The sequence below is a fragment of the Eurosta solidaginis genome, chromosome 1, assembly GCF_040869045.1.
Source record: "Eurosta solidaginis isolate ZX-2024a chromosome 1, ASM4086904v1, whole genome shotgun sequence".
Classification (NCBI taxonomy): Eukaryota; Metazoa; Arthropoda; class Insecta; order Diptera; family Tephritidae; genus Eurosta; species Eurosta solidaginis.
In genome coordinates this window covers 350,361,032-350,373,425 of record NC_090319.1, presented here as the reverse complement: position 1 = coordinate 350,373,425, position 12,394 = coordinate 350,361,032, and the positions used below count along the sequence as shown (strand labels likewise).

At 35.7% G+C, this 12,394-nt stretch overlaps 1 protein-coding gene and 1 long non-coding RNA gene across 7 annotated transcripts in view; one reads left to right on the top strand and one right to left on the bottom strand.

Annotated features, from left to right (window-relative positions):
* Nucleotides 1-566: 566 nt before the first annotated feature.
* snk (snake) overlaps nt 567-12,394 on the bottom strand; it is a 33,976-nt gene continuing 22,148 nt past the window's right edge. Inside the window, exons 1-7 of one of the 6 annotated variants that reach the window (XM_067762616.1) lie at nt 8,077-8,095; nt 6,316-6,406; nt 5,749-6,240; nt 5,546-5,682; nt 2,515-2,624; nt 2,391-2,430; nt 567-2,348 (exon numbers count right to left, since the gene is read on the bottom strand). In XM_067762616.1, coding sequence (XP_067618717.1) covers nt 1,740-2,348; nt 2,391-2,430; nt 2,515-2,624; nt 5,546-5,682; nt 5,749-6,240; nt 6,316-6,382 — 1,455 coding nt within the window. In that variant the 5' untranslated portion in view covers nt 6,383-6,406; nt 8,077-8,095 and the 3' untranslated portion in view covers nt 567-1,739. Of the gene's footprint in view, nt 2,349-2,390; nt 2,431-2,514; nt 2,625-5,545; nt 5,683-5,748; nt 6,241-6,315; nt 6,407-6,694; nt 6,853-7,774; nt 7,822-8,076; nt 8,096-12,394 lie in introns of those variants that run through there. The other 5 variants (XM_067762615.1, XM_067762613.1, XM_067762611.1 and 2 more) reach the window with 5 other exon arrangements.
* LOC137238055 (uncharacterized) lies at nt 2,859-3,683 on the top strand. Its single transcript, XR_010949097.1, has 2 exons — nt 2,859-3,190; nt 3,249-3,683. It is a non-coding gene; the product is annotated as an uncharacterized lncRNA (long non-coding RNA).

The following is a 12,394-nucleotide window of genomic DNA, read 5'->3' as shown; positions in this document are numbered from 1 at the left end:
TTTGATTTGATACATCAACTTCCGGTGCAGTACGATTTTGACATTTGTCCATCGAATTTACAAAAACAAAGCACAAGGAACTTTTATTTATGTTTGTAGGTATGTCACCATCCCTACAAGAATACTGACTATCATATGACTATCATCTGATTGTCAGCAATGTCAACCTAACGATCAGCGCCTCATACAAACTTTCTATCACAAACTTAAGGGGACTTGCGCAAACGTGATGTAAACAACTGTGTACGTGTGAGTTTTTGTCTCCTTCTTATACACCAACATGGCCTACTGATTAAGTATATAGCCGTACTGCTCACTCTCATTCATTTTCCTGGATCAGTGCTGACACTCTAATTATCAAAAAGTGTCATAAATGATAGTTTGCTGTAGATATCAGGTTTGACTGTTAAACTATCATAAATGACCATTGTTATATTCCGCCAAAAATGAAACAATGCTTTTTGCTTTTTACTTACTTTATTTCATTACGTTTTTAATTTTGTACGTGATAAAAGCATACGTATTTCTTATTTGTTTAAAATAAATAGTTTTATAAGAATTCGAGTTCAGAATGTTCAATTTAAATTCAGAAAATAACAAAACAACAGAAGAGCGCTTTCCTCATGCGGAAACACATTTAAAAATGAATCACCACTAACCACTATTATTTTTCGCGTATCAATTTTTTGAGTGCGCCCCATACATTCCGACAGCTTTTGGTATTTTTTAATATTATTTTCGATTTTTTTTTCTTTTAGCATGGAGCTTTGAAATGCTCTCTTTTTCATTTTTTAAACTTATTTTTTATATGGTTTTCGTCGGTTGAAAATAGCGGAATTTAAAAAATAACAAAACAACCGTGATAATCATTTGATTGTCATATGACAGTCAGGAGTGACAACATGATTAAATCGGATAAACTGTTCTCGCATACATAAAATTCCGTTGAGAATTATGTATCTGTCTCACATGCATAATGGTATCTGCTGCATGTTCTTTTGTTCTGTACCAGGTGTCCGAAGCTTTCCCAGTTTGAGTCCTTTTTCATGATTATAGGCTGTCGTTGGGAACATGCGGACATGCGTGAGCGATCAAAGGAACATACATAAATTTGAGTATCAATGTTTACGTCATTGCAGGATCAGCATTGTCAATTACAAGTGTGAGTGCATTAGTAAAACTATCAGCGTTTCTTGTAGGGATGCTACCACCTTGTATCGTTCCGCCATGGATGGGGCGAAGCACTGCTACAACAACAACAACATAGAACTTTTATTTGTGTTTGTTGGAATACACCAATGCTGCCACTTGTATGGTTTTAACGCTATGTCTCTGGGTTCGAAGATGCCAGCTAAAAGTGACACATTATCACCGCCATCTGGTGTCGTGATGCAAACAGTGCACTATACAAATTCATGGGTACGGTGTAAACCTTCTGCTCTGATAGGAATTCTGGTAAAACTTTCGCCCAATTCGGCACCGTTACTGTGCACTCCCGAAATGATAAAAATGTTACATTTCTGTTAGTAGGTCTATCATTATTTCCTTGGGATCCCCGATAATTTCGATACAGTTCGTGGTCACAACGTAATTTTATCAACATTATTTAAAATCAGAAGTTCCGAGGGATAGATATAAGGAATGACTTGTTAGTATTTTATTGCATATTTTACTACGCACCAACTACACATAACCACGTATATACATACAAAGGTTTTATTGTCACCAATTAGCTAACCCTAAATATCGTCCTCCTTAAATACAATGCTCTCAATCCATTCGAGGTATGGATGAACTTTTACATAAACCCCCGGTGCATTAGATTGAGCACAAAACTTTCCAAACGATGTAATGCCGACAAGAAATTTTACACATTTCAATTCAGGTAGCTCAGCATGCAATGGACCACCAGAGTCCCCTTGGCAGGTGTCCTTTCCACCTTCCATATGACCCGCACAAAATTGCTCATCTAAAATTCCTTTGGGCAAACGACGTTCTTTGTAATACAACTTCTTACATACCACTTGATTGATCTTATTCAAATCCACTTTTTGTAGCGTATTGGAACGCGAACCACGAAATGAAGTACGACCCCAACCTGTTGCTACCATTGTGGGTATTTCGATATCAGGCAACTGCCATATACACACTGGACGCACTTTCGGCGTTATATTTACTTGTCGTGATAATTTCATTAGTCCAATGTCATGATAATAGGTGGAAGTACGATAATCTGGATGGAGTATGATGAGCGCAATGCCTATGTCCTGGGTGTAAGTGGAGTTTTCATTGAGATTAGGTGTACCTAGGCGCACAATATCGGGAGGTTTCCTGCAAAAATAGACGAGAGTAAGAAATCGCGACAATCAAACATGTCGAGCCTCTACCTATGTGGCGGTGATCCCTCTCTTGAAATAAACATAATATCGACTATCAGTTGATACTTTAGTTTTCAATTAACATTTCCAAGAGGCCGTCAGGCATATTGTGACTTTATAAATGTTATTTACTTACTCACTCGATGTTGTACAATGGGCTGCTGTTAGAATATATTGCTCGCTGACTAATGTTCCGCCACAACCCCAAACAATAGCTTTGTTATTCTGAGTCCAACCCAACGCGGCCTACGAAAATAAGTATAATGTTTAGTAATATGTAATAATGTAACATGGCTTCGAGCATGTTTTCACTACAGTTGTGATGGTCTTCAATATGCAACCAAATATGGTTTTCGTAGACTCAGTCTCCTTAACGGATGCTGGGCTGGGAGTAGAATCAAAAATGGAGATGGAGGGTCGATCAGCTTAGATATGGTATAGTCTGATAAATAGCATCAAGTCTACTACGGCAACAAACTATTGCCCCTATTACCGTTTACAACTCAACTTAGTTGGGTTGTAATTAAAACAACTCAACTTTAAGACAACTCAACTCCTGTTTGGTATTACGAATTACAACTTATTTCAGTTGAAATTGAATTGAGTTGCCAACTTCAGAAAGTGATGATTTGACAGATAAATAAACAGCTGATCAATTTGTGGCAGAAATTTAAGCATTTTCAAATGTGATTTTTTTATTAATATTATATGAAATCTATTTTATAATGACAAAAATGTTGGTGATTGACATTTCGCGAATACGGAAAACATTCGCGTGATCATTCCAATCCCTTGGAACTACCAAGCACCAAGTAAGAAAATGTTTAAGTGACAAACAAATAATGAGTTTCATATGAAGTTATTTTGCAGATTTGAAAGGAAGCATTTTACTCAGTACTAAACAAAATTAAGGACCATTTCCGCATACGCGTTCGTATTTTAAAATTATGCGCCATACTCCGATTCCTTGCTGACGGCAGCTATCAAATATGATGTGGAAATGATTTTGGTGTTGGACTGGTTTTAGATATTATTGAGGAGAATATTTGTGCGAAGTAGATTAAAACCCAAACAGAAAAAACTGTATTTTACTCAAATAGGATTCCCAGGAGTAGTGATAAGTATCAATGGGACTCGCATAATTATTTCACCTATTTTGGCTGCATCCGAACTGCGGCCAGCCTCGTCCAACTAAGGTCAAAAAGTTATTCAATGTAATTCGTTTAAACTTTGTTTTTTCTAGAAATGTGTACAAAATTGTTGATTATTGTTTGATTAAAAAAGGTTTAACTACCGGCTTTAAATGTTTTGCTTTTTTTTTGGTAACGTTTTATAAGCCCGTGCACCATCTAACTCTTATCAAAGGTGGTATCAAAAGACGGGTTTCCATCTCCGTTTTTAGGATTCGAGAGCGGAAATTAAAAATTTTATTTCTTTTGAAAGATATTTACAAAGACCCACAAAATGGCCCGAGAGGGTACGAAATATGTGGCCCGTTCCACAGTTTTTTTTTGCACAGAACATCTTTTTGCGTTGGCGGCCTTTGACCGCGATTCGTAAAAATAACTCTGGTTGAGTCCAACACCTTTCTGCATAGCTGTGTACAAAAAATCTGGCAAAATACAACAACCACATGAAATTAGATTTTATTAGAAATAAAATTTTTAATTTTTGTGGTAATTCTTTACGACAGCATGACACTGCTAATACGTGTCCAAAAATATCGAGAGAGGTATTAAACGATGCGTCTTGGCATCAGTATTAATAATCCGAAGGCGGAAAATAAAAATTTTAACTCCTTCAAAAGATATTAAACAAAAACCGAAAAAAGACAACAACATTACAACAACCACATGAAAATCGCCAACTTCAACTACAAATATCTCCGGACAAGAGATAAAATGTTTCTTTTCCGCCTTCGGATTATTGTTCTCGAGATTAATACGCGTCTCGATATTTTTGGACGCGTATTAGCAGTGCCATGCTGTCGCAAAGAATTACAATTTTTGTTTTCGGATTCTTAAATCGGAGGTCGAAACGTGTCTTTTGATATCAACTTTGAACATCTTTGTTAAAAATTAAGTGGTGAACCGTCTTCTAAAACGTAACATTTTTTCAAAACAACTGCAAAATTGCATGAGACAACTGCTAGTAATTTTTTTTGACAGGTTGAGTTGTAATCTGTAATACCAAATTGCGAAATTTCAACTCAACCAGAGTTGAGTTGTAAACGGTAATAGGGGCATATGCTATCATCAGATCACTTTAAGAAAGCCCGTAAAGACGAACATAAGGGCAACGCTAAGATATGGAAAGTAAATAGAGATTGATTTCTCTCATAAATACGAAGGAAGTTTATGGAACATCCGTCAACAGAGCGCCAGCGTTCACACAACGGATGGGGGCATTTGTTCCAATAATTTGATATGTATAAAGCTACAATTCCATAAGCTACAGAACGGGGTGAAATTCGACAATGTCTAAAACGTGCAAAGGCTATTTATAAAAAGCTGCTACAGGATCTACGCGCAACTGGAGTGACATAGAAAGAACATCGCTATTTATACTGTAACAGACGACATATATTTTTTTCCGACAAAATAATCCGAAAATGATCCTACGAAATTAGACTCAGAAAGTGGCTCATATTTCCGAAGAGAGATGACTTGATGCTCACGATAGGCATACTAACTGGACTGAGCTGCTAGAAGAAGCGATTGAGCGCGTTCTGTGTTCGCGTCCTGCGCTCGCCAGGTCAAGGCCCCAGCAATGAGGGGCGGTAGATTAAGCTAGGTCCTAGAAAACTTCCAGTATTTGCTACGGGGATAGAGTTATTCTATAACATAAGTCCTGGTACCTGATTGGGGTTCTTCCGTTTGGTCGTCCAACAAATTCTGGTAACACTATGGACACATTCAGTATATGTGAGTGTTTATTGGCTAGCCAAATCAACCTAACCTAACTCAAATATGGGTAGCATGTGGGAAGTCCCGGCTTGCCTCGTACCATATCTTACAATACCTCGTAAATTAGCCCATCCTTCTCCTTGACTCAACCATTGTAAAATCGAAGAGCAGATAAGGTTAACTATTACGGCGTAAAAGCTTATACAAGCACAAGCCCTATCCTGCTTCAATAAATATCATTCTATCCTGATCATAACTTACCATGTGTGGGTATTCCTCTTCATTCACTATCTGACCACCAACAATCATCGGTAAACTTGGTATGCAGGTTTTACCAGAGAATTTCTGAGGTATATCGAATTTTACACCTTTAATATCACTATTATACTGCTGACATTCTGAAATGAGAAAAAGGTAAAAAAAATTAACTATTTCAATGCTATAATTACATTTTTTTAAATTACTTTTTGCGCTAATGCTTTGTGGCTCCACATGTTTTTCTGCTAATGGACAACAAATGACGGGAATGTTTCGCCGATATGTACAGATATCAATTTTAACACCATGCTCCCGAAAATCTCGCATTACATGCAGACACTGATATGACAATATACAATAACCACTGCGACCATCGAAACTTCGTCGGCAAAATGAACCTTCCTCCAACTCTGTCGTAGCATGAATTTGATTTTCGGTAATATCTCCCATTTGAAAATTGTCGATATTTGGAAAGGGATTTGTTTGTGTTATGGACAATGATTGATCTATATCCGATGTAGTATCATAGCCATTAGCCACGTTGTTAGTTACATCAGTATTAGGCGATTTTGTTCTTTCGTTAAAGCCATTCAAAGGCTCGGGTTGTATGTCAAAATTGTTTGTTTTTCCACGCCATGGTCGTGAAATTGTATATTTTGTAGTCTCGTAGTATTGAAATAACTGTGGCGAACTGAGGGCTAGATTAAATAATTGAGTTTTGTATACTATCTTATGTATGCATATATATATTAGTCCTTAATAATAATACATACCGATTGGGAGTGTGAACAGCAGACTAAAGAGATATATATTATATAAAAATGGTCTTCTGTAGATCATTTTGCAAAACAGAGCGCAGTAGGCCTAGAACAATTTGGACATAATGTTTATTTACATTCATTTGCTATATTTGCTAATAAATCCGTTATAAATAGACGAATGTCATAAGCAAAAAAAAATCTACGTACTAGTTAGAGCAGCATAAGGCAAATAAAGGAAGTAAAAAATTTGTTAGTTATGCCTACTGGCTCGAACAGACCCAGTGGACTGAATATCACAACTAACCAATCAACTATGAACAACAAAAAAAAAAAAAAACAAAAAAACAAACGATCACTTTAATTTTAAAATAATTCTTCGCCATAGTTTTACCTGTAGTAAATTTTGTGATTAATATTTTGTAGGTAGACGTGTGGATTACGATGTTTCATTTCCAAGCTCTTTTCTTTGTCCTACCTGGCGGTATTACTCAAAAGCCGTTGTTTGGATGGCTTTCATAAATAAGTTTTTTGGTAAAATCTATTAGGTAATACCACAACTGTGCTTTCAGTAAACAAAATAATTAAAAAAAAAATTTTTTTTAGTTAAATACTTACATTAAGTAATAATAAAATATGTAATTAAAAAAAATTTTAAGCTAAACGGTTTTATTTATTTATATTTATTATTCATAAAGCGATTTCTAATTCTGTATGCAATATGTGTTCCAAATATGAGCCAAATCGGACCACAAATACGATTTTTTTTAATATCTCGATCCTTGCGCCACCTGGCGGCGATTGTTTTCATATATCACCTTCTATTCATGTATGTAATACCCTGCAAAAATTGTTGGATTACGTGTTCCATTTTCTTCGTGTTGGAGTACTCTAACAATAGTCCTTTGCAATGCGTTTGCGGACCACCATCAGCCGATCATTGCTCTTTTTTTAACGACCATGATCACGACACGGCGACGATCGAACAGAGTTGTCAAAAGTAAAATATTGCATACAAATAACTGGTAATGAAATTTTACTATGGCAACTCTGATAAAATGCAACCGCGCAGTGGTTTTATGTATACGTACTATAGTATAGAGAAATATTAGCTTCTTTATTCACGCAAATGCTAAATAACATAAGAATATATAAAAATAAAATATAAAAGTTGTATTTCCTCTCTTCATTTACTTTCATTTTAAATAAAATTCACTCCGATAATTCTTTCCGACACAATTCCTCTTTAGTACTTTTGCATATGATCTTCTGTGGGTGCTCCATGGAGTACTACAGTGAAAGTACTTTGGAAAGTACTCTCACGTATGTACTCTATGGAATACTCACAAACAAAGCGAGAGTGGGATCACCTACTCCTCTCCTGGGACATCGCAATGTTAATTGGAGCACATTTTTTGTATGAATACAGATTAGTTTTGGAACACTCCTATACTCTCAAAGGAGTATTCCTTACATTATTTATGGAGTACTCGCGTTTTTTGAAGGGTATGTGTTCCTAATATGAGCTTAATCGGAGCACAAATACGATTTTTTGGAATATCTCGATACCTGTGCCACCGTGCGGCGATTTTTTTTCATATCACTCAACTGACGGAAACATGTTTACAACGTTTCAACAAAAATAGTAGGGGGACTCATGTAACCTTATAAATGCCTTATAAAGTGTGAAAACATATAAATTTATCTAGTGCGTAAACGAGCTGTCAAATTTTGTATGAAAAATCATTTACGCAATTTGTATAAATTTACGCGCACATTTCATGTTCCGTGCGAAGTATTGACCTTTCGCTCAAACGGTGTCACTTAAAAAAAAGCGAACATGTAGAAGGGACTTTATTATTTATCCTTCGTCCTTCCTTCACGTTGTAGCGGCGAAAGTATTGTCCGATATTTTGGTAGATAACTGTAGGAATGACCGTTGGGGACGATGAGACAACTTCCGTTTTTTGCAAATTCTTGATTAGCACTGCTAAGTCATAGATAAAATTATATTATATTTTTTATTTTACAACATTCGGGAAACAATATCTACATCAAAGACGGTAAATATAGCGATGGAGTGGAGTTGGGCATCAAATTTACTCTCTGAGCTCCCACAATAAGGTCACAGGCCTGAAAATGGAGCGAAAAAATTAAGCCATTTTAGGGAAGCTAACGCCACAAGCTTTTTCCCAATTTTTCCTCTTTCTTGATCTTGCGGAGTAATTCTTTAATTTAGCTCACAACTGCAAAAACTCGTGCAAAAATATCGGGAGGTGTCAAAAAAATGCGTTTTGGACTCAGGACGACGAATCCGAAAGCGAAAATTAAAAATTTTATTTCTGTCAAAAAATATTCCCAAAAAACTGAAAAATGGCACCGGAGCGCTCCGAAACCGGGGGTGGAATCCATAGTATTGTTGCGTAGGTAATAGTCTAGTTCAGGGGTCGACTGCTAATACGCTACCAAAAATATCGAGAGAGGTGTCAAACGACGCGCGTTGACATCAGTATTAATAATCCGAATGCCGAAAATAAAAATTTTAATTCGTTCAAAAGATATTAACGAAAAACCGAAAAAAGACGCGCGGGTACCTCCGAAACCGGGGGTGGGTTCCATGGTAATTTTGCGCAGAACACCTTTCTGCGTTGGCGGCCTTCGGCCGCGCTTATAAAAAATTACCATGGGAGACCAAATCTATATCCGCGCAAAATACTTTTACCCACAGTTTTTTTTGTGGGTACACAACAACATCAAAATTACAACAGCCACATGAAAATTTTCAACTTTGTAAATATATCTGGAAATAAATAAAATTTTCAATTTCCGTTCTGGGTCCAAAGCGCGTCTTTTGACACCTCTCCCGATATTTTTGGAGGATTTTTAGTAGTTGTGAGCTTAAGTAAAGAATTACCTAATAAATTTTCACATCAAAAGTAAATAAACAAAAAATGTAAACATAAACAAAGTTTGACATTTTATGACCACCTTCGAATGAAAAAACATGTAAAATGCAACTCTGATGCTTTTACCTGGTTATTGTACCATGCAGCAGGCATTTTCATCAGAAATCTCCAACATCAGCAAGTCATTTACAATTATATCTTAGTAAAGACGTTTTAGTATTGATTTTTCACTCAATCTTGGCATTTTTTAATTTGTAAACCAATAAAAAAATTTTTTTTTGCCAATAATACAGCTGATAAACAATTAAGTTTATCAAGAATATTACTAGGTGCGTTCATATAACAGCGTGTGTAAATGGATATAATTTTACACCTTATAAGTTTATATGCTTTCATGAGTTCCCCTAGTTTCGCTGAAATCGCCCAATGAATAGCAGTCGTTTCCTGCTTAATGGCCGCGTCATAATAACCTTTTTCATATAGGTGCATTCAACGCAATCTTAAGCATGAAAGTAACATCAACAATCCCGCAAGACGTTGCGTTTGCAAATATAAAGGAACTTCAGGCTTAGTAATGAAAATTATTTCGTGCTGCCCATTCCCACAAAAAAAAATTGCATGAAGCACTGTTATAAACATTCTCATCATATAAGAAAAATCCTTCCTAACATAATGCAATTTTAAATAGTGAAAACCGTTGGAAAAGTACCAAAAAGTGGGAAAAGTAATTTCACTTGCAAAGTGTCAAAGCACTCATAGCCAAAGCAAATGCCGATTTCTTCTTCTTATGATTTATGTGTAGCAAAAGTTGAAGATTGACAACTTTTGTGTGTGTCAGATGGCGCTAGTTTCACTCGTTCTGCCGTTCTCCATAAAATTTCGTGCGATTATGCAGATTATCAATGATTAGCATAAATAGAGCTGTAAAATGTACCTCTACAGCTGCATTGCATTCCATTCTGGAGATCCCGCCTGCGGACCTAATAGCCAAGAGTATAGCGTCTACTACTGCAGCTGCCTCGTGTCAGATTGACTGCAGGCCGTATGGCCATAACAGTATAGCTTCTACAAAAAGCCCTGTCACATAAGCAGTTTTTCATATAGATGCGTTTAACTCAATCTTATGCATTATGAGTAGATAGCACGTTTTTTGTGGAGAACGGTAGATTGAGTGACACTGGCGCCTTGCGACTTGAAAAAGTAGCCAACTTGCAACTTTTGTTGCAAGCAAAGAATAAGAAGGAGAATTTGACATTTGCTTTGGCTAAGGGTGCTGGCACATGTTGCAAGTGATAATTTTTCCCACTCGTTGGTAACTTTTCTAAAATTTTTTACAGTTAAAAACTGCAATTTAACAGATGAATAGGACAAAAAATATGTTACAAAGTATATTTATTATATAGTGAGAATGTTTATAACAGTGATTCGCAAAATTTTGTATGTGAATAGCCAAGGCGAAATGAACTTCAATTGCCAAGTCTGAAGTTCATATTTAAAAACGCAATATCTTGCGTGATTGTGGCGATGTTACTGGAAAGCATAATACTGTTTTCACACAGACGGCTTATTGAATAATACAGGCAGTTTTCTACATTAAGACGCTTATTGAGCTCAATCTTCCCTACAAAATTCGAATCTATTATTATTTCATTAGTAGCTAATCGAATGCCTAATGAAGTCAAAAGCACAATGCAACTCTGTTGGCATCTTTCCGCTTACGTTTCCGCTTCTTAGTTTTCAAAGCAAATGTCATTGTCTGCATGGCGGAACGATACAAGGTGGCCGCATCGAACAGCTGATTGTAACCTTTTTTATTTGATTTGATACATCAACTACCGGCGCAGTACGATTTTGACATTTGTCCATCGAATTTACAAGTACATGCAATTTTTTTTGTTTGTAGGTATGTCACCATGCTCCCACCTTGTATCGTTCCGCCATGATTGTCTGTCTCATCTTTCATACTAATCGAGCAGTTACTTCTGTGTGAAAGCAAAAAATTTACGATTTCATTAGCACGTGAAATGAGAGCATTAAGTTTCTGTGTGAAAACAGTATAAGATTGCATTGAACGCATCTAGTATATGTATGAAAAACTTAATTGTGTCTGGGCCATAATATATGATTCAAATACTACAGGATGCGGAAATGGCAGAACCATGGTTCAACTATATACAGGTTGGCTCATCTGTAAAGCAACAAAATATGTCTGTTCAAATTGTCAAAATGTGTGTATTGGTGTTGGTGCGAATGATATGGAATGGAAACATAAAACTTAGCAGTTTTTGTATGTGTAAGTAAAATGTTGCCAATGTGTTGGTTTCATTTTGAGTTTGCCATCTCCTTTTGACAATCCCTTCGACCATGCAATGACATAAATAAAATCAGCTGATCAGATGAGCCAACCTGTATAATTGAACCATGGGCAGAACATAATTTACACGTTTATACCGATGACTTCAAATTAACGGCAGGGGGCGGATCTGCTGTTTACCATGCCAATCCAGATATAAAAAGATTCTACAGGCGGTCAGATAATTGTAGTGTTTTTCAAACGGAAATTGCAGCCCTAAAGCCCATTATATATATATATATATATATGGGGTATTCCATCCCATTTCGGCCAATTTTGAACCCGACCCCTTTGGAATTGGCTGAAAGTTTTTCTTCTTTTTCTAGCTTACGAAAGACGTTTTTCAGAATGTTTTCAAATTTTTTCATCCAACTCAAAAAAAGTTATGAATTAAAAAAAAAACGGTGTTTTTTTCAAAATGCTATAACTTTTTCAAAAATTGACCGTTTGGGATCTTTTTTTTTTTAAATTTGTTTTTAAATGTACTTTTCGGAAAAAATACAAAAAAATGTTTAAAGTTTTTTTTTTGTAATTTTTCAGTGTTTCGAGATTTTTCGAATTTAGCCATTTTTTTTTCTCATACAAACTTCAATCAATTCTGCAATCATCCCCACTAATCCCGGAGTGGCCCGATAATTTTTTTTTTTTATTTAATTGAAAAAAAAAAAACTTTAAACATTTTTTTGTATTTTTTCCGAAAAGTACATTTAAAAACAAATTTAAAAAAAAAAGATCCCAAACGGTCAATTTTTGAAAAAGTTATAGCATTTTGAAAACAAAAACGGTGTTTTTTTTTTTAAATTCATAACTTTTTTTGAGTTGGATGAAAAAATTT